General features: G+C 42.5%; 2 protein-coding genes across 9 annotated transcripts in view; both read left to right on the top strand.

Annotated features, from left to right (window-relative positions):
• GPCPD1 (glycerophosphocholine phosphodiesterase 1) overlaps positions 1 to 11490 on the top strand; it is a 42576-nt gene extending 31086 nt beyond the window's left edge. For 6 of the 8 annotated variants that reach the window (XM_059840933.1, XM_059840932.1, XM_059840930.1 and 3 more), the window contains 6 exons: positions 160 to 221; positions 1091 to 1156; positions 1999 to 2135; positions 2919 to 3054; positions 3376 to 3536; positions 9842 to 11490. In XM_059840933.1, coding sequence (XP_059696916.1) covers positions 160 to 221; positions 1091 to 1156; positions 1999 to 2135; positions 2919 to 3054; positions 3376 to 3536; positions 9842 to 10046 — 767 coding nt within the window. In that variant the 3' untranslated portion in view covers positions 10047 to 11490. Of the gene's footprint in view, positions 1 to 159; positions 222 to 1090; positions 1157 to 1998; positions 2136 to 2918; positions 3055 to 3375; positions 3537 to 6296; positions 6399 to 7913; positions 7994 to 9841 lie in introns of all 8 variants that reach the window. The other 2 variants (XR_009485688.1, XM_059840937.1) reach the window with 2 other exon arrangements.
• A 4312-nt stretch (positions 11491 to 15802) lies between these two features.
• Positions 15803 to 20818, top strand: MAL (mal, T cell differentiation protein). Its single transcript, XM_059840939.1, has 4 exons — positions 15803 to 16077; positions 19327 to 19494; positions 19633 to 19761; positions 20002 to 20818. Exons 1-4 carry the CDS (start codon positions 15991 to 15993, stop codon positions 20074 to 20076), a joined length of 459 nt encoding a protein of 152 aa, XP_059696922.1. The 5' UTR covers positions 15803 to 15990; the 3' UTR covers positions 20077 to 20818.

Raw genomic sequence — 20818 nt, 5'->3', positions numbered from 1 at the left:
TGTTGGTGTTAGAGGAAAAGGTGTAGGTAATCCAAAGGGAGACCTGGTTTCATTGTTCACTCCTAAAGGCCTTAGGTTTTTGAGCCAGTCTTTTCTTGCTGCCATTACTGGGATTATGCTTCTGTTTGTTTTAATTCAATATTTTATCTTTCTTTGCAGCATCTTTTCAAGAGGAAGAGAAGTCTGCTTTTGAGATGCAGCCATTTCCTTCTCTGCAAAGAGTAAGTAGTGAATATGGAGCAAGATGATTGGGGAACATGAAAACCCGTGTTTTACTTTCAGCTTTGCACACATAGCAAGGGGGATATTATTTTTGGGTTTAGGCCTCTGGTATCAATACTGAAACTGAGAGCAGGGTTTTATTGTTGGACACTGGAGGGTTTTCAGTGCTTACAAGTAACAGTCTGTGTGTATTTCTGAATTCATGAGCCCAAGCTGTGTGGCTTAGGGTGCACTCAGTTTTACAGCTGGTTAACATGTGGGCATTGCCTGTTAATGCATTGACAGTTGTTTCTAATTTTGAAAGAAACCACACCTGGCCTTTGGCAGTTCCTCATAATGTCTTGGCCATCTCTCAGAGCCAGACAGTGAGAAATGTTGAGTGAATTTCCAGTGTGTTTCCATTTAGGACTGATTTGTGTTAGCTCCACCATGTGAAATCACCTTGCAAATAATTCTTTACAGGAATTTCACATGAAAGAACTTTTGTTATCATGGTAATGGCAAGCCCCTGGATTTCATACTTAAGATGCATTTTGCACTCAAAAGAACTTTCTGGAGAAAGAAAAAATATTTTTTTCTTTAGGAGTACAAATGGGGCATTTCTTATATATGTTGAGGTAAATTGACTCACATTTGTACCTTGTCAAAATTTTGTCCTTAAGATTGTATCCACTTTTATGTATTCATTAAGTTTAAACTGGAGTAGAAAAGGGTGTATATGTGTGTTGTATAAAATGTTAAAAACCTAGGGTTTTGAATTCTACTGTGAGACACCATTAGCATTAAACTCCAATGTATTCTCTCATTCTCACAGTGCTTTGCTGTCCTCTTTTGCTGTGGGGTCTCTTCATAGTAAAATTTTTTTCAGGTCCTGGAGTCTATTCCTAATGATGTTGGGTTTGACATAGAAATAAAATGGATCTCTCAACAAAGGGTAAGTAAACATACATGTGATTTACTTTGACTGTTTGACATTCTTATGGCTAAAGCTTGTAATTTGATGTGACAATTTATGAGCTGCAAAGGCATAATTTTTGTGGGGGTTTGTGTCAGTTTTTTAAAAAATACTGAAATATTTTTAAACTGGGGGTATAGGAGCACCACTCCAAGAAATGAACAGTCTTATTCTTAAAATGATAAAATGTATAGGATTGAGTTCGGACTGCTTTCAGTAGGAGATTCTTTTTAAAGTCAACAGATCACAACAGGGCAGACAGGAAAGTGCCAAGAAATTCAGCCTCTCCCGGCCCTGTGCAGGAGCAGCTAGAACATGGTGCAGTAATGCAAGCAGTGCTTCCTTCTAGTCAGCAGGGATGCTGACTCAGCTGGATTGTGCAACACTCAGTCCAGAGGGAAATGATTGTAAAGGCTGGGATTGGAAGCCTGGAGTAGAGGAAGGAAGCTAAGGAGAGTGGTAGGTGGAAGTCAGTATGCTAGAAATAACAACAGAGAGTAGCTGCTATAATTACTGGTCTTTAGGGAATTTCTTTGTGTTTTTGTAGCTGTAATAGGCTTCCTAGGAATGCATTCCTTGGATGGGGAGACAGGGAATTTTTCAGTGAATTTTATTGCTGTGAGAATTCAGCTGCACCTCTCTCAGGCTGTCAGTCCCTGAGAGCTGGAACCAGCACTGAACACACTGAAGGATTGATTCTGCATTCAAACTGGTCAGCTGAGTTCTCACTTTGCTCAGGTTGACTGAGAGACCATTGCTGGTTAAAATAATTTTAGTAAGCATTAATTTAAGTGACTCAAACTTGTGCTTTCTTTTTCCAGGATGGACAATGGGATGGCAACTTGTCAACTTACTTTGATATGAACCTTTTTCTAGATATTATTCTGAAAACTGTGTTGATGAATGCTGGACGAAGAAGAATTGTGTTTTCTTCTTTTCATGCAGATATTTGTACAATGTAAGTTAAGAAGAGAGAAATAATGTACTTTGTTTCTGAAATTTATTTTTATTTGGTAAAATTTATTTTGTATTTAAAAATACACACCAGGAAATAAATAACAGGTGTTTTCCTTAGACATCAAATTTGGGTGCCAGAATAGTTGGGAATTGAAATGAGACCACTTTGCTATCTGGAATGAGCCTGAAAAATAAAAATAGGTGAACAAAGTCATAGTGGATATTTTTGTCAAGTGCATTTCTGGATGTTTCACTCTTTCTTAGCACAACAAAAAATGTCAGGGTTTCTTCTGGTATCCCAAAGTCTTTTCCAGTCATACTTGAGGGGTGTGCAAGCCTAATTTAGGAACAAATAATTTTGTTACAGTATTCAGCTTGAAAAATGCATTAGTAAGGTTAGGGGTTGTGTATTAACCATAATTAGAAAACCCTGTTCTGAATCTTCATGATCATCAGGAATCTGTGCATTTAAGAAGAAAATTAGAGAATTAAATGACCTTTGGGGATTATATATAAACATACTGAGGATGTAAGGCTGAGTTCAACATCAAGTCTAGCTTCCCTTAACATGTGTGTTAATCTCCAGTAGTGGCAAAAGGACTCATTTGAGCAGTTTGTCAGCACAGTTTGATGCTAAGCTGTGAGTCACCAGCTAGGAACTAGAAGAACATGCAGGAAAGAGAGGAATTCCCCTTGAAACAGTGAGAGAAAATCTTTGTTTTTTCACCTTTTTTTTTTTTTTTTTTTTTTTTAATTTGCTACTTGTGGACTTTTTTCCTGACAGGATCCGGCATAAGCAAAACAAGTATCCTGTGTTATTTCTCACCCAAGGGGAATCTAAACTCTATCCAGAGCTCATGGATCTCAGATGTCGCACAACTCCAATTGCCATTAACTTTGCACAGTTTGAGAACTTGCTGGTAAGCTAACAAGTTAAAATCAAACTGAAGTATTACTGCTTGTTTTAAATCTGTCATTTTTGGCACTAATGCTTTAAATTATGGCTAACCTCACAGAAGAAATACACTAATATTGGGTAACTGCCAAAAAAAGTCAGATGGTTGAAATGTTTTTTAATACAGTGTTTTAAAAATAGCACTATAAATAAACTCTCTAATTGTATTAAATGTTTTTTGTTATTATGGATGAAACAGTAAGGAGCTGCCAGTGTTAGAAGATTAAAAAAGCTGATGTAAGTCTTTCAGAAACATGGATTTTAATTGAAGTCCTTTGTATTTCAGGGAATTAATGTGCATTCTGAAGACCTGCTGAGGAATCCATCATTTGTTACACAGGCCATATCCAAAGGCCTGGTTATTTTTTCATGGGGTGACGATGCAAATGACCCAGATAACAGGAAGAAGTTGAGAGAATATGGTGTTCATGGGTTAATATATGACAGGTACTTAGTTGTGGATTTCTAAAAGAATAATCATAATCACCACCATCATCAAGCTTAGAAGCTGCTGTAAATTGATTCTGGTGAAATTTCATGTTACTTCTTGGTTGACTGGGTGCAGAAAGTACAAGGACCCCATAAACCTGGATCAAGAATAAGTCTAACACCAGTTCCTACTCTTTCAGCTGTATCTATGAAGCAAAATAACTTTTGTTTTTCCTGAAATCAACATAAATGTGATTTGATCCTTTAAAGAACAAGTATATGGCACGCATGTTTAAGGTGCTACTAATATTCATGATAGTAATTTTAAAGTTATGTATGTGATACAGTGAGGAAAATGTTATTTAATTGTTTGACTGGAAGTTTCAGTGTTCTACATTGAGCTGTGGAAATAGCATAACATTTTCGTGTGTTTCAAAGCTGTGAATTCACATTTTTCCTATTAAAATTAGCTTGGAGTGACTCCAGGGCAGACTGCCAAATTAGTAATTTCAGAAAGGAGCTGTTACATCCAAAAATTCAGGTAGAAACATCAGAATACTGTGTTAAATATTTTGACAAAAGTGTTGTTGTGTTATTTGGTTACTTACAGTAACCCAGAGTTTTAGGTCTTTTGTCTTTGAAGATGAGAAATTCATCATTATCAGGTGAAGTTTAATTTTAAAAACTGTATTAAACTAGAATTTCCAATAGATAAGAAAGTAATTGGGAAAGCATTAAGTGTAACTGAAGTTTCAAACTGCAGAAGGCTTTCAAACCTTCTGCTTTGGAAAGAGTATTGCTTTGTATATTGTTTTACCTAAAAAACCAAACCACAACAGCAACAAAGACAAACAAAAAACAAAGGAAAGGGGATCAATAATTGTCAAAGGCTCTGTTTTATAAAGTGAAAACTAAGAGTCAGTTTAATCATCTTTAGGGGCAAGAAATCAAGTATGTTTGCTCCTAGGGTTCTAGGCTCTCAGTGTAGGAAAAAATAGTTAACTCTTTTCAATCTGTTGTTGACTGCTGAGAGTCCTTTCAAGGTGGTGGGTCCCTTGCTTCTCAGGTTTGCCAGAGATGCCCCTTCTTGTGCTGTACAGAATGTCTCCCATTCAGTGGCAGTAAAAAAAGGAATAACTAGGTTTTTACACTGGGGAGCAGCTTCAGACTGGAGACATGGACACCTAAGTCCTCTTTCCTGCTACAGCAGTGCTGCATGTTACACCTCTGCTGCAGCTCAGGGTTGGGGCCCCCTTTAGTCAATGAAAAATACCTCTGGACTAGAATGCAGGGGAAAGAATCCTCTTAACTACTTAATGTGCAATCACAGGGTAATGAAATTTTATTCTGTGGTATGCATAAGTTAAATTGATATATTTTTAGTGGGGTGCTTGAATCAAACCTCACTGCATAAAGTGTTTGTGAAATGTCTCTTCGTCTCATGTCTACTAATCCAGTCTTCCAGAGTTGTTAATTACTCCTTGTGCAATAGATATTCACTACTGGGATAAAACAGTAAAGCAGGGGACAGCCTAACTTCTGACTTCATGTGGCTTTTATTGCTTTAGATACTCCATGCTGCTTAAATGTTGTGGCATTTATGTTGAGGCTGCAAGTCAGCTACTTGTCACCTTATGTGTCCTGTTGTACTGTTTGGTGTGTTTTAGGTTGTAGTAGGACAGTAGAACACCTTTTATCTCATTTTCTGATGACCAGCCCATTTGTTGGAAGGCTGAATTCCCTTGTGGATTTAACTGAACAAAAATTTCTTAACCTTCCTTCACTGTTTAGATGATCTGGATTCTTAATAGCGTTCATCTCTCCTCTCGCTGCCTGCCTCCTCTATCACTTCCACTTCAACATCTTCCCATTTTTTTGGAGAGGAACCTCAAAATTAGTATTAACTCCAAAGCTGATATTGCAGGCTTGTTAAGTGTAATTTCCCTTTTTTTTTTTTTTTTTTGTGTAGGCCAAAACAAACAATGGGATGTCCCTTTGCAATTCTTAATTACTTTTCAAGTTTTACTAATTGTGCAAGTAAAATTAAATTCACTCTTAATACAGGTTAGGGATATGACAATTTCTGACAGTTGCATCAGATGTCTCAAGGTGGACATTTTGAAATGCAGGTGGTACCTGCAAGTCCTGGAATGCAGGGATGTAAAACCTGGCAGCAAACGTTTCCACTCACAGCTGGAGCTGCTGGGTAAAGAGCCAGTCTTTCAGATCACTTGAGACTTGAAGTTGATATTTAGAGTTTAAATAGGTATGGTATCAGCGTCCATATCCTATGCTGTTTGCTAGGTTAGAAATAAATAAATTTAAGACTAAATTTAAAAAGTGGAACTCGAGAGAGAGAGATGTACATGACTGTTCCAAGGTGTAAGTAATAAGTAGGGACTGCAGTAATCTGTTTTAGTGTAAAGCCAGTTCATGCTGTTGTTGTGTCTTCAAATTCCAGAATATTTCTAGGGCTGAATTAAGATGGTGCTTCTTCCGTGGTTTCTGTATTTTTGTTCTCTGGATTTATGGCCAAGTCCAGATATCTATTAAATATGATGTTTTGTGTTGCTGTTTACTAGGCCTTCACTAACACCATGTTAAGTGCTAATTATCTGAATAATCTAGGAAGTGAATAGAGGAATTTTAGTGAATTTTAGGTTGCATGTTTGTGGCCCTGGTTTACTGTGTGCAGTAGTTATTTCTGAGATTATGAACTGTGTGCATAGAGATTATTTCTGTAAGCTGTTTTTTTCCAAACTTTAATCATCCATGTAGAATTGACCAAAACACTGTAGCCAGTTGTGAAGATGGCAGAAAAACTGTGTCCTGAATACCAAAAGTTGATACCACCAAGCTCTGGGGAAAAAAAAAATGCAGGTAGGGGGTCTGGCTTTGCTTTGCATGGAGAAAAACTGCAAGACCAAATCTGGGAAGCTTATAAATGCCAAAAATATTAAAAGGCTGATCTCACTGGGGCAGAGGAAAGAACACAAATGCACTCCCTCCACCCATCCAGGCCTTTCTCCACTTGGGCTGCAAATTATTACATACACCCAAAGTCATTAATCCAAGCAGATGTTCTGGGATGCTGGGATGATATTCTCCTATTTTCCTGTGTTCAACTACCATTCATCTCAGTGTTTAACCAAATTATTTGAATTAAAAGGGCAGTCTCTACAGAAAGGTGCCATGTCTGCCTTCAGGCTTTTATTTGGGCTCTTAAACAAGAATGTACTTTATGTGCATGACTGGGTGTCTTCTGTCTGCACAGAAATCACATCCTTAAAATGCTTTATTAGTCTGATGTTTCAATTTTAATTAAAGAAGAAATTTCCAACCTATTGTGAAACTCTCTGTCTTGGTTAAAATGCTGATTTTTAACACGGGGTTTCTGAGGTGATTGATCTGGTGTTTTTCTCCTGGATAGGCTTTGGAAACAGTCCAGAAAATATTTCTGTATTTGAAGATACTTATCTCAGTAAGAACAATTCAGCCTTTGTGTTTTTACACCTGCTGGCTGTATATTGTGGATATGGAATACCAATGTGGAGAGGGGGTGGGTGCTAGCTTACACTTGCATCATCTTTTCTCATTCACTTTACATGATCTGAACTTTGTTGAATAATACACAGAACTGCATAAAAATACTAAATCACTATTTCCAAACATGGATGCTGAGAGCTTTTCCATGAGAGCTTTGTCCAAACACTGCAGTTCCTTAGGCTGCATGTTGCATTTGCAGGCAAAAGCTGTGCTTGACTGGTATTAGTAACTTCCCAACTTTTGCACAAATTTAGCTGGCAATCAAATCAAAAGCATTTTAAACACATCTCAAAAGCACAAGACTGCTGAAATCTGGGCTGCCCTGTTTGCCTGAAACTGCATGTTACCTAAATAACAGCATGGATATGTGAAGGAAGGGTAGTTGGAGTTAATTTATAATCTACTCAGTGGTTGAATTAAGATGTTATGCAATGACAGTTTAAGTCTTCCCTATTTTGTGAATTGCAAAGTAAACTCTGTTTTCCTCGAGATCTAAAGAAAAGTGAAAAGCTTTAATCAAAAGCTTCAGAAAATCTTTTGAGCATGAAAACAGTATTTCAGTGCTGCTGCCTCTTGTCTAGTACGTGTTTTCAGAGGTTGCAAAACACCTTTCAGGAGCCAACCACATCAGTTTTACAAACACTGCAGAGCCCTGCAACGTCCTGCAAGTCTTTTGTAGAAGGTGCTTACTTAAAAAAGTGATGTTTAAAGGACTTCTCAGTCTTCTACAGGGCTTGCCTATTAACAGGAGGTTGGATGGAGAAACTTTGGTGCATGGTTGCTTACAAATTATTGTCCTGTTGAAGAAAGGAGGATAGGGACATGAGAGTTTATTCCTTATCTTTACAGTGATGTTGGAAATAATTAGAGAAGTACTGGAGCTCTGTTGCTGCAAACTGCTGGTGTACTTTTGTGGACCCAAACAAAAAGTAGGTCAAGAAATTCTGAAGTTTTGCTTTGGGTTGTCTTCTCTGCCTTTGGTTTAAAAGAAACCAAATACCCACATTGGAGTGGATTGGCTCTAGTGGACAGCTTAAAAGGAGCTTGAAAGGTTGAATTCATCCAGAATCTCAATTGAAAAGAATTTAGAATGGAGCAGAAATGAAAGAATTTATACTTGTTGTAGTAAAGAACTAGTAATAAAATACTTGCCAGAAGCTGCTTGGAAACATGCTTAGCCAAGTTCTAGGAACAAGGGGCTAAGAAGAACCATTCTTTTGCTGTTCTAGTGTCCAGCTGATGGGAAAGACTTCAGATTCTTAGCTCCTAACATGTGTTTTGTGTAGAATACTATCCTTCAGTTTCAGTGTTTTGTGTGGAATTTGCAGGGAAATTCATAAGGTGTCAGCTGACTCGACTGAAGAAAGCACAGGAAGGAAGGAAGGAAGAGCTGTTATTGTGCAGAAAGCTTCCATTGGGTAAATTTGGGTCATATCTTAGGCCTGTATTGGATTACAAGTGGTGTGCAAGTAATTCAGATGCTATGCCTTCTGTCTGAATTTCATCAAACAGCATCTATCCTCACTTATTTCCTGTGGAAGTGTTTCCTCACTTGAATCCCATTATTGTACCCGTCTTTGAGCTGCTGCTGGTTTTGATGTCTTGGAGTTGCCAGCAGTTCACAAGTTGTCCTGTCAGAGTAAAAGGGCACCTTGCACTCTCTCACTTGAGCACTGCATTGTTAGTGGCATTGGTTTCTTTGGGCATAAATTGAAAAATGTGTGAGAGACAAAGGATGATGAAATAAAAACAAACTACTTTGTTGAAGGACTCATAAGTGAAGTATGATCATTCCTAAAGACTAAGGCAGAAGCCATGGTAATTTCTTGCAGAAGTTTTCATTTGAAGAAGAAAATCCTGAAGACCTGCAATATCTTGAACTGTCTATGTGCAACAGCTAAAAATAAGAGCAGCTGGGTGCCAGGATTAAAATTTTGTATATAAACATGCTGATATTAAAAATTAATTTTTGGAAATCAAGGTATATCCTTGTTACAATAGGTGTTGTACCAGTGTTAGGTTACAGGAGCACCAATGCTTTTTCTTTGTAATGAATTACACCAGAGTAGTGTTTGAGTTGTGCTCAGTGCTTGCACTGTCACTCAAAATGTGGTTTGGATTTGGACAATCTGGTAATGATGCTGACATTTCAAATCTGCAGCTTTGTTTACATATATGAAAAGAAGAAAGTGAAAAGAGAATAGACTGTTTAAAACAAAGTAGTGCAGATGGTTGATCTGCATTAGGTGTGCAGAGAGGTCAGATTTTCTATTTTTCGCACTTCACTTAATATTGTGGTAATGATGGTCATTTATAAAAGAAAAAATTCTGAACTGGGGGAGGTGAACTACTTCTTGAAACAGTAAGTATACACTCAATGCAGTATTATGTGCAAGCAGTATATTAGAGTATATTATATCTGTTCAAATAATCTCAGGGTTCTGAAATTTCTTATGCTTTGAACTTTGAAGCCTGGAACACTGCTCTTGTTTCACTGCTTTGTGCCACCTGTAAAATTACATTTGTCAGGAGATGAAGTGAGTATATGGCAGTAGGTTTTTAGTATATCCGATGAAACACTAACCAGTCTGTGTAAAGGGAATACCATTTTCTATTGTGAGATAAGCAGCAAAACTTAAGGTACTAACCCCAGACAAACTGACTCTGGCACCTAATTTTGCTCTGTTAAGGAAAAAAACCCAGGTGCTTCATCTGGTGTAGATTTCTGTGGACTGCTAGTTTATACTGATCAGTGTTTTTTCTTTTCTCCTTTATAGGATATATGACTCAAATCCTGAACAACCAAATATATTCCAGGTGGAGCAGCTGGAACGTCTCAAGAAAGAGCTACCAGAGTTGAAAAGCTGTGTGACCCCCTCAGTTAGCCACTTCAAATCCATAACTCCATGTAAATGCCATCATTGTCACCAGGGAGAGAAAGCTGTAGATAACTTGAAGAGTTTTAAGATGCAAAAGGACTAATTTTAGGCAGAATGCTGTTTTGTATCTATAGAATTTTCACCATTGGAATAGTTCTGTCTATGCTTTCAGGTTGGTTTTGTTTAATTTTAAGTCTTCAAATAGCAATAACTGTGTTCCTCCTTCCTAACAGTACTTGGTAAAATTTCAAGCAATGTTATAATATTCAGCCAGTTACAGTTATTGTTCCAAATTACATATGCAGTTTTAACTTTTTCCTCACATCATATCAAGTCTTGAAAAAGAAAATTATTATTATATTATTTTGCTTTTAAAAAATCCAAAAATTAAGTAGTCTCAGTAGTGAAAGCTCAGAAACTAAATTGTAGAGAAATTACAATAATCTGATATTGAATATGCTGAAAATTTGTTTTGATTTTGATTTTACTTACAGGCTGACAAGCTGTAGCATTTATCTGACAGCAGGAAATTGAGTGATTTTAAGATACATATAAATAGATCTGGCCTTCAAAAAGATCTGAACAAATCTGTACCTCATGTATATGTATTTGCACTGGTAGATCCACCTGTACAAAGCTTCGTGCCATTTAAAAATATTTTATTTTTTAGCAAACTGCAGCTCGTTTTCCCCCACTTCATTGGAATTGAGGCTGCTGCCTTTGTTTCCTCATCCCCCAGCTGAGTGGTGCAGCAATCTGGGGGAAGCACAAGTACAGGTTTTTCATTAATCACACACAAGCCTGCTAAACTTTCAAAATGTTGCTAATGATCATAACAGAATTACAGAAACATCTTCAGTGGTCGAGAATCTTTTTTGCACAGTAACCTTAATGAACAGATATGTACCCTGCACAAACTCTACAAAATGCATGCTTTATCTATTAAGCATGAATTTTAGGTGTTTGCTGAGGTCCTTGCATCTTTATGGTGCTAGTTATGTGTGAAGGGTGCAAGGACCAACTCAACAACTTAATTTCCTTTGCCTGAGAAGCCACAAGCCTGTTATTCACAAACATTTGGAGAAGAGGCTCTGCCATAGGTGGTATGTATGTATACCATACGTGGTTTGTCTTACTTACTTATAATGCAAGCTACTGGCTTTTGTATTTTGAAGATTTTTGGGTTTTACCATGGAGCAAGAATCACAATTGTACTGGATTCAGATAATCAGTATTCTGTTGGCTGGTATCTGTCCTCTGTAATTTATTACAAAGTCATAGTTTAGAATTCTTAATAGATAAGTATGCATGTCCCTTCTCCTGATGTTGCAGGTCATGCCAACACAACAGCTGTAACTTTCTACTGAAATGTTAATGTATAATAAGAATGGAAAATATTTATTTTTTTCTCTTGTAAATTGACAATGAAAACAATAGTATGTACTATATTCTTTATATACAGTCATTGCTACATATAGAACTGATTGTACAAAGAGTAAAGCCATTGCAAATAAGTGCTTGAGCCTGCACTGCTGAGCAGTTCAAAACAGCTTGTTTTGACTTGTGCATTTTAGTATTTAAAGTTTGTCCTGCACAAACAGCACAATAGTATTAGGTATCTGGAAGCCTTCTTTTATAAAAAAAAAAAGAAAAACAAAACAAAAAAAAACCCCACAAAACAACCTAAACCAAAACTGGAAGCGTGTGAGCTGTTTTTGAGAAGGGGAGGGGGCACTGAACCAGAATCTTGGCATCAGGAACCTGTGGCTGTTACTTGATATATTCCTCATTATGTGATTAATTCTCAAATTTCTTAATTTTTTTTCCCCTCATTTATGTACCCTGTGGGATCCTCTTGGTAGGTCTTGAGGGCTTTGCCAACTGTTACTCAGCTCCTAGCAGAGTTTGTGTCACTGCTTGTGAAAGCTGGGCAGCACATCCTCAGAGATGCTGAGACACCTGTTCTGTGCAGAGGGGCTTTAAAAGCTGTGCTGTGTGAAGCACTCTCTGACTAATCCCAGTGAGATGATCAGGCACCCTTAAAATCTTGTTTCCCAGCCTTCAGTGCTCACCGAATAGCACTTGCCAGTTCTGTTTGGGAGGAGTGGGGGTGGAAATAAATCCACCCACTGTGATAATTTTACAGGACAGTTTTGAGCAGTGTTGGTGTTTTCTTGCTGACTCCTTTTTTTATGAGTAAGTTGTGTCAGCAACTTCCTCCAAACCTGAGGAGCTCCAACAGCTCTCCTGCTCTGCCAGTTCTTGCAGCTGAGCTCACAGCTTGGGCACGCTGAGCAGCTGTCACTCAGCCCCTGGCACTGCAGAGGGGATAGAAGGAACCCAAGAGCAGGAATTTGGGATCTGGCAGGGGAAAGTGCCCCCTCCTGCTGTGGAGTGCTTGTTGGAAACCAGTGTGGTCCAGGGCAGAGATGGCTCTGCTCCAGCCAAGGGACTGCTGCAAAATTTTAATCCAGAAATGTGGGAGCTGTAGTAGGGGAGACAGAATTTCTCTCTTGATTTTGGAACATTTCCTTCTGGCCCACCCAAAGACTGGGCTCTTCATCTAGTATTGGTTGCTGAATGACACTCCCACACGATGCCTGTACTGGTGTGTGTGCATATATATATATTTATATATGTATGTGTGTATGTAGCTGGATGGTGTGGGAGCTGTCATGACAGAGCTGGTGTGCTATGATACACAGTTGGATGCTACCTCCAAAATTTCTCCAACTAACTGGGCCTTCATGTATTTTCAGTCACATAAATCTTGTACCTTAACTGTACACATGCAGCAAAAGTCTTGGTCACAACAGCTGCCAGCGGAGGAAATACTTGCTGACTCCACATTTGTCTCACACCTCTGGAATTACACCCCACGTCCTGGAATTTTGGACTTTCCTTCTCAGCTGCATCCATCGTATCCATCTCCCAGAGCCCAGCTCTGACACTTTAAACAGCCAGCAACTGCTTCCATACAGTTCTTGGGGAAAAAAGCCAGCCCTGGCCTTCCCCTTCCTCTTGCAGCCTGTAAACTGCACCACACGCAGGTCTTTGCTCTTTCTTTTCACTGTATGTGCCCTCAGATTCTCTCACAGAATCTATGTCCAAAATTGAAAAAACTCCAGTAGCTGCTCCCTCAGAGAAGGTCCTGGAAGAAAGAGCCAGTGCTGGACTATACCTTTCTTTTGTAACCTAGAAACTGCAGAGGTGATTTACTTTCCCTTCTTCGGGATCCAAACCTGAAGCCCTCCCCTACTTGCTCCCACTAAAAAGGACAAAAAAGATGTTGGCTTTTACCTTCCCACTGCCACCATTCAGAACTCCACCCTATACCCTGTGTACTTCCTAGACAATTGAATGTCCTGTGATACTGCCTCAGAAACCGCAAGGGCAGATCTGAAGCCAGAAGTGTCTAGACCCTACTGGCAAGATGTGGCAGCACAAAAAGAAACACATTTATTTTGGAAGGCAAGCAGCTCTCCCTGGTGTTCCTGATGCAGATAAGAGGCTCCCCAGGAGAGGTGAAGGCCAGCACCTGCTTTCTTTCATGGCACTTCCAGTGTGGGAGTAATCCTCCCAGGAGCCCTGCACCAAAATTTGAGGGCTGCCTCCAGTGTTGAATACATCCACCAGGGACTGCTCTAACACAGAACTTCTCTCCAAGGAGCTGCTGCTGGTTTGTATCTCCCTGGGACAGCATCTCCTGCACCACCAACGATGGGGTGAGGTGCTGACCTTAGCAGATAAAGGCATCCTCATCCTCTTTCTGGAGCTCACCTCCAGTATTTGGATCCCAGCTCCAAAACTGTGTGTGTCCAGGGATCTCTTTCAGAGAAGTCTTTCCAGAACAGAAAACTCAGTGGCTTATACCTGCCTAGGGAGCCCTGTAGTGTCATCCTTTTCTTTCAGGTGGCCAGCAGCTGGTAAGGATTGGGATGAATAAATGACTGCTTTATTTAAATTGACAATGATTAGATGAAAATGTAAAAAGAGAAAAATGCAAAATGGCAAAACTACAATCTGATTAGTTATTTACTACACAATAAAGCTGCTAATACAGTGCTCTATTTATTGCACCAATAACATAGCCAGTTTAATAACTATCAAATAGAGGTTGATGTTACTCACCCATGTCACTGGCCATGGGCAAGCCTCTCATTCAGCCTCCAGAGCTGTCCCTGAGGGGTGTTCCCACCCAAGGGAAGGATCTTCATGCATCTCAAGGAGATATGCTGGGAAAACTGGGACTGATCTTTTGTAGTATGAAGAGGTTGACTGTCTTGAAACTTTTAGGTGCTGTGTTGTCCTCAGCAGAACATGTTTGAGTCAGATGTTACCAGTTCTTTCGTTTCTGCTCAAAACTTCCATCTCTCACTTCCCTACCAGGCTCTTCACATCCCTGTTGATGCCCACCTCATTTAGGAGGAGCGCCCTCATGAGGGGCCTAAATAAGAGTTCGGTCCAGCTGGTCTCAGCATTCTTCACCACTGAACCCAGTGTCCTACTAAACCCCCTGGTTTTTAATCCATCACCAAATATTTGTGAATAAGACAAAGAAGGGGTTCTTTAAAGCTGTCACAGCCCTTCCAAATGGAACAGCTCCAGTAGCCCTGCCCCTTGTAATGCAGTTGCTTGTTCTCACACCAGTCCTGTGGTCCCAGGAACAGGAAAGCTTAATCTCCATCCCTTACAGAGACAGTGAGACCCTCTGGAGCTGTGTCTGTGTCTCCAGCTCCAATGCCTATGTTCCCACTGCTTCCAGCTCTCCCTCTTAGCTAGGTTTCTAGGTCTGCCTCATATCCAAGGTTTCATTCACTATGTGTAGCTGTGTCACCTTAGGGCAAAGGGATCACTGGAGAAGTGGGAGATCAGGTAGATGCAGGAAGAACACTCTCCCACATTTGAAGAAGTCATGAAGGTCAGCGTGGACTCTGCATTTAAGTGAAAAAAGGTCTCCAGAAGAAAAAGAAGGATGGCATTATCTACTTAGATGTTTTTGTTTCAATAGACTGGAAATAATAGAGCTCCAGCTCTGGGTAAGAGGCATCCATCCCACCCCTTCACTGCCCCACCAGCTCTGTGTCTGTGCTTGCTCTGCCATGTAACCCTGCCCCTCACTTAATCTGCTTCTTAAAAGCATTTCCCCAGTTTTTCTGATGTTGCAGCCTCCTCCCTCATCTGCCTCACTGCTTTCTTAAAAGGGACAGGTTTTAAAGGGACAGGTTTTACCCTGTCTTCCTTTCGCAAAGAAAGTTCTTTCTTTGCACTTTTTGGCCTCAGCTTCTGGAGTTCTGTGGTTTTTGCTGTGTGCCCAAGTGTGTTAAAAAGGACTAAATATTCCATATGCTGCCATGGACTACAGACAAAAAGGTAAAATTTAAAAAGTGAAACTGCCTAGGAAGTCTCATCATTTTAGGTCATTTGTGTTACCTTGGCATTTCCAATCTCCTTCAGAGATGATGGAGGTGGTTTGTCCTGCAGTTTGATTGCCCTCCTCCCTGGATGTCTGTGGGACATTTCTAGGCCCCACTGTTTGCCCCGTGTCACATCCTGGCCTGCCTTGGCCACCAGCCACCCTCGTGTCCTCTGCTGTGACCACCTCAGGTGTGCGGGGGCCACGCAGGCTCACTGTGCAAATCAAAGGGGACTCGAGGCTGTCCAGGTGGATGGGCACAGGTGTCCCCTGCTGCCCTCAGCTGCCAACCCAGTGCCACTCGGCCCTGCCCAGGGACCTGCCTGACACGCTCAGTTGCGGGGACAGCCACACTCTGCTCCCAGCGCCCCGGGGCTGTCCCTGCGTGTCCCGAACACCTCCCATGTGACTCCAGGTCACAGGGTTTGGCCACACCTGTGCCACTCACAGCTGTCTTCATCTGTCAGCAGGAAGCAGGGAGGAAAGGAACCAGGGCAGGAAGGGGAGGAAAGAGGAAGAAACGAGAGCAGGAAGGGCAGGAAAGAAGGGAGAGCGAGAGGGAGAGGTAAGGAGGCTGCATTCAGCAGTGAGGAGCAAGAGTGACCGATAAGGACCGTGCCAGAGGCTTCCAATGTCCTCCTCAACTTCCACCAGCACTTTGCCCAGCGGCCTGGCCGTCCTGACGACCTTCCCAGATGTGCTCTTCATCCCTGAAATCGTGAGTGCTGGCTTGTCCCTGGGGGAGGGCCGTGGCTGCTGCTTGGGCACTCAGCACAGGTTGTGCTGCAGGTGTCCGAGGGGTGACACTTGTCCCCAGACAAGTGGCTCAGGACCCACGCCAGGTCCCTGAGCCACAAGGGGCTGGAGGGCATCTCATCCTTGGAGAAAACCACGGGCTCTGAAGTTCTCCTTTATTCTGCAGTGGGATTTTTCTGGAGCTTTTGAAAAACGTTTTAATTTCCTGCCTGAAAAAGCAGCAAGGGTTGCTGGTGGGTTTAAGTAGGCCGCCAAATGGAACTGCTTAATTACCCGGAGGTGATTTTAGCACATAGCGCAGGCAGAGGATGAGCTGCTCGCTTGGAACAGGGAATTAGGGCGAGCGGAGGGAATTGTTTGCAGCAGCCGGGGCTGCGCTGTTCCATCGCGGCATTCCTGAGCCGCAGGTGCGGAGCTGCGGGACCCAGGGTGTGTGGGTGAGCGAAAGGTGAGCAAAGGGTGAGCAAACACCTTGTAACCTCTTTCCACATTGTAACTTCATTGAGCAGGAGGAGATCATAATCTTAATGGACTTGGCGCAGGTGGTTAAAAGCATTTGCTCTGAGCATAGGTTATGAGATACAAAGTCTCAGCTTGAACTTTTCCCCCCTGTTCTCTGGCCCACGCATGAAACGTGCTCTTCTCACAAGAGCTTGGGAGGCTTTTTTCCAATTTCCGAGGGCTTTGGTCCAGCGCTGAAAGCTCTGGCTGAGTATTCTAGGATGCCATTCAGATTATTTCACAGTAAAAACTCCAGCTTTGCCATCTGGCACCAAATCCTTTCCTGTCACCCAGCTTGCTCCCCACTCCTGGGATTGACAGCGTTTCCTTCATTCTTCTGGTGATAACAATGTAGCAAAGAGGATGTAGGGAAAGGCTTTGCTTCAGCCGCTCCACTCGTGCTCTGCAGACCTGATCTCTACCCGAGAGCAATGCCCAGGTTTCCTGCAGCTACAGGAAGGAAGATGCTAAGTGCCTGTGGAGGTTTTGGCCGGGCTGACATTTGCCAGCCACCCCTGCCCCTGAGTTATGTCAGTCCTGTTGGCCTCAGAGAGCTCATTCCCCTCCAACTGTTTGTTTGTAATCCCCGTCTCCGGGGGTTTGGCAGGGCAGCTTGCTGAAGTGAGCACCCTATCCTTGGTTTGGGTAAGGTCTGAAAATGTGCATCCTGAAGGCCCAGGAACTACCCAGGAAGGAGGAATGCTGCATGACTGGATTTCTCCATCTCCAGGCAGATTCTGGGCTGTGCAGCTGTGTGATGTCTGCTGTGTACACAGGAGATGGCTGCCTTGAATCACAGGGATGAAGAGTTTCTCATTCCTTAGTGGAATCTCAGGTTGCCTACCATCGGCCAAGATGGTAACATAACAAAACAAAACAAAATTGGCATTTTAAATGCTAAGATGGTTGTGAAATTTTCAGAAGATCCTACCTGCAGCTCAGATGATTGCCACATTTGCATAGGCTGATCAAAAGTTACAATTTTTAATCTGTGAGGCTCACTTTAATTCTTGTAATCTATTTAATTTGAAGAACTTACTGCACATATGGATACCCTGACCTATGTGAAGAACCTGAAACAAGCTGAAAGCAGATATTGTTTTCTTTGTAAAAGCTATTTAAAGGTTGATTTTTTTTCTTAGACTGTTGTCCACATCCTGCTGTGAGTTATTGAAAGCCTCAGTCCTTCCTTCCTTTTTATGATTCTTCACCATAAAACCAAAGTCAATAATCAAACCACATCAAACAGACTTTTCTGAGTGGGTAAGCACAGCCTGCAAAAAGGAGAGATGGTGAGTGGTAGGAAGTGAGCTGTGGTGCTTCTTTCCCCAACCTTGTATCTCACCATAATTTGTGCTTGATTTTAATGGTGCATAAGGCTTTTCCTCAGGATTTTTAGCTGCAACACACACATTGTGTCAGCCCATGACTGGATTAGTGTTCAAGACTCAGCCTTTGGTTGTTACAAGAGAGACCAGAAGAGCAGCACTTTGGAAGACCCATTTTCACTCAGGTCTTTGCCACATCTCAACCACATAATTGATGAAATGTGTCAATTTGCATAATGGCACCAACAAACTTTCCTACAACTGTAGGGGTGACACAAATGATGTAACATTTTCTGAGTTACCATAAATCAGAGACTTCCTTTCTACTTGCAAAATGCCTGGAAGGAAATGGAAATGGAGATGAGTATGAGTATGAGCTGGCACTTGGACGCTGATTGGGATACACTGGCCATACAAGGATCAGAATGACCTTAGAGTGAGCAAGGCTCTCCTACCTCTGGGCATTTGCCTGAATCCCAGACTGGCTGGTGGTGAGGTATAGGTCCCCAAATCCACAGAGTGTGGGCTCAGCTGTGGAGCTCCTTATCCCAGGATGCTGCACAGACCAAACTTCGCACAAGTCCAAGGAACAACGGGGCTGATTTGTGGCACAGAAAAGCTACTGAGGGCATTTCAGTGCAAAGGCACCACTTGCACTCCAGACATTCCACAACACTGAACATAATGCTCCCATCCTCTTGTGCAGGAGTCTGCTGGTCAAGGGATGGAGCCCAGACATGGCTGTCCCTGTGTACCACCAGGAAACCCATGGCAAACTCCCAAGGCTGGCTGAGAAGGTCCCACCCACTCCCACACCAGCAGCTGGGACCAGGCACAGCTCTGGTGTAGCCAATGAAGGATGACTCAAAGAGTTGGAGCAGCAATACAAGCTTCCTTTACCAAGGAGGAGCTGGGAGCCTCAGGCTCTTTTCCCCTACCCAGGGAGTCAAACCTCTCCTCAGTCTGTTCCCTCCTTTCAGAGTGATATTTGCATGTGACCCCTGTGAGGGCAGGTCCTGTGCTGCTTGTGCAGGTGAGCTGGGTTTGACACTGCTCCTGGCAGGGATCTGACACGCTGGGTGTGAAGCAAACACACCTCTCCTAAATCAGCCTCCCTGTTCATTAAAGCCAGCTCTCAAAACGGTCTGAGCCAGCTCCTAAGCACACTGGTGTAGGGAGGGTGTGAGTGGCAGTGGCACCAGTGAGGAATTTTTTTTGGTCAGGATCAGTGGCAGATACTCCCAGCTAAATGCCCATTTTCGGGTGGAGGCTGGGAAGAACTCATGGGCTGCTGCCATGTGCAGTGCGAGAGGCATGAGTGGCTTTTGGCTCTGCTACGGACTTTACCCCACACTCACCATGTCCCCCACTTTGACTTGCAGATCATTGGGGGCCTTGTGTGGATCCTGGTGGCATCCTCGAAGGTCCCAGACCCCATGCTGCAGGGCTGGGTGATGTTTGTCTCTGTGTTCTGCTTCGTCATGTCCATCTCCCTCCTGTGCCTCTACCTCTGTGGGGCTCACGGCGGCGGCAGCTGCTGGGTCACCTTGGTACGTGCCTGCGACAAACCCTAGGGGTGGGTTTGTCACCAGCAGGGTGCTGCTGCTGCTCTCCAGACTGCAGCCTGGGGATGGCTGTAGGGGCAGCATGACTCTCTCGGAGGTGACTGTGTGATCCTTGCTCCTTAGGATGCCATCTGCCACTGCACGGCAGCGCTGTTCTACCTCAGTGCCGCGGTGCTGGAAGCCTACACGACCTATTCCCTTGGCCTCTTCCCAATCCTGGCACATCAGTACAGGGAGAACATTGCTGCCGTGGTGAGTGCCTGGCAGGAGGGCAAGGAATGGCAGCAGGTGGCTCTGGAGTGGCCTCAAGTGCAAATCTGTATTTGCACCAACTGTTTGGGGAGGGGGGAGAGAAACCAGTCACCATCTCAGCGTGCACGGGTGTCCCCAGACATGTGGCATGTCACGAGGCGTGGGCATGGGCATGGGCTCAGTGCTGGAGTGGCACTGTGCCACAGAACATTGATGGGCTGCTGTGTTTTTCCATCCCAGGTATTTGCATTCGTGGCCACCCTGCTTTACGTGATCCACAAGGTGTTCTCGCTCCTGCGGTGGAAATCGTCCTGAGAGCCTGAACAACCCCAGGAACAACGGCTGCCTTCTCCAGGCTGGGTTTGGGTTTTGTTTTCTGATGTATAGCCTAGAAACAAGCAGCTTTCTATGTGGGATCTTGGTGATGAAGACAAGGAGCTTGCCAGAGAAAGGAATATCTTGGCACAACCTGTTTCCCTTCAGTATCTTACAGGCTGGGTACAGTTTGATGCTGGGGCCAAAAAAAAAAAAAAAAAAAAAAAAAAGCCATTCAGCTTTGAAAAAATATAGTACAGTTGGGTTCAAAGGGCTAAAATATACCTGGACTTCACCTTTATGTGTCCAGGGTTGTTACTGGTATCAAGGGAAAAGTGAACAACAAACACCAAGGAGCACAAGTGTGAAACTGTGTCAGTTTAATTGCTGTGTGCTCACTTAAGTGTGCTTCTCCCCCTAAAACCACTGTACAAATTAATTGTTTCAAGCAGTTTCTGAAAATGCCTTCTCTGACTTGCAATGAGCAATGGGAACAATATTTAACTCAGCTGCTGAATTCTGAGGTATGACTGTAAGGCCAGGAATTACCACTGCCCTTGATCCCATCCCTACAAAGCACAACCTGGAAGGGGCCCAGTGGGCTGTGGGAGAATTCTCTGGGTGATCAGAATCAAATCCTCGGAAAGCAGAGGCAATCAACTCCTGCATTTGGTGAATGGCTACTCTCTCACACACTGCCACGGTGTCACTAATAAAGATGGGTTTGCTGTGATTTGGAGAA

This window comes from Haemorhous mexicanus, chromosome 3, assembly GCF_027477595.1.
Source record: "Haemorhous mexicanus isolate bHaeMex1 chromosome 3, bHaeMex1.pri, whole genome shotgun sequence".
Classification (NCBI taxonomy): domain Eukaryota; kingdom Metazoa; phylum Chordata; class Aves; order Passeriformes; family Fringillidae; genus Haemorhous; species Haemorhous mexicanus.
The sequence above is the reverse complement of the archived record's forward strand: the minus strand, read 5'-3'. Positions and strand labels throughout refer to the sequence as shown.

Coding starts and splice junctions, on each gene's coding strand:
- MAL (XM_059840939.1), top strand. CDS start 15,991: ATGTCCTCCTCAACTTCCACCAGCACTTTGCCCAGCGGCCTGGCCGTC. Junction 16,078..19,326: donor TGCTCTTCATCCCTGAAATC/GTGAGTGCTGGC, acceptor TTTGACTTGCAG/ATCATTGGGGGCCTTGTGTG. Junction 19,762..20,001: donor GGGAGAACATTGCTGCCGTG/GTGAGTGCCTGG, acceptor TTTCCATCCCAG/GTATTTGCATTCGTGGCCAC.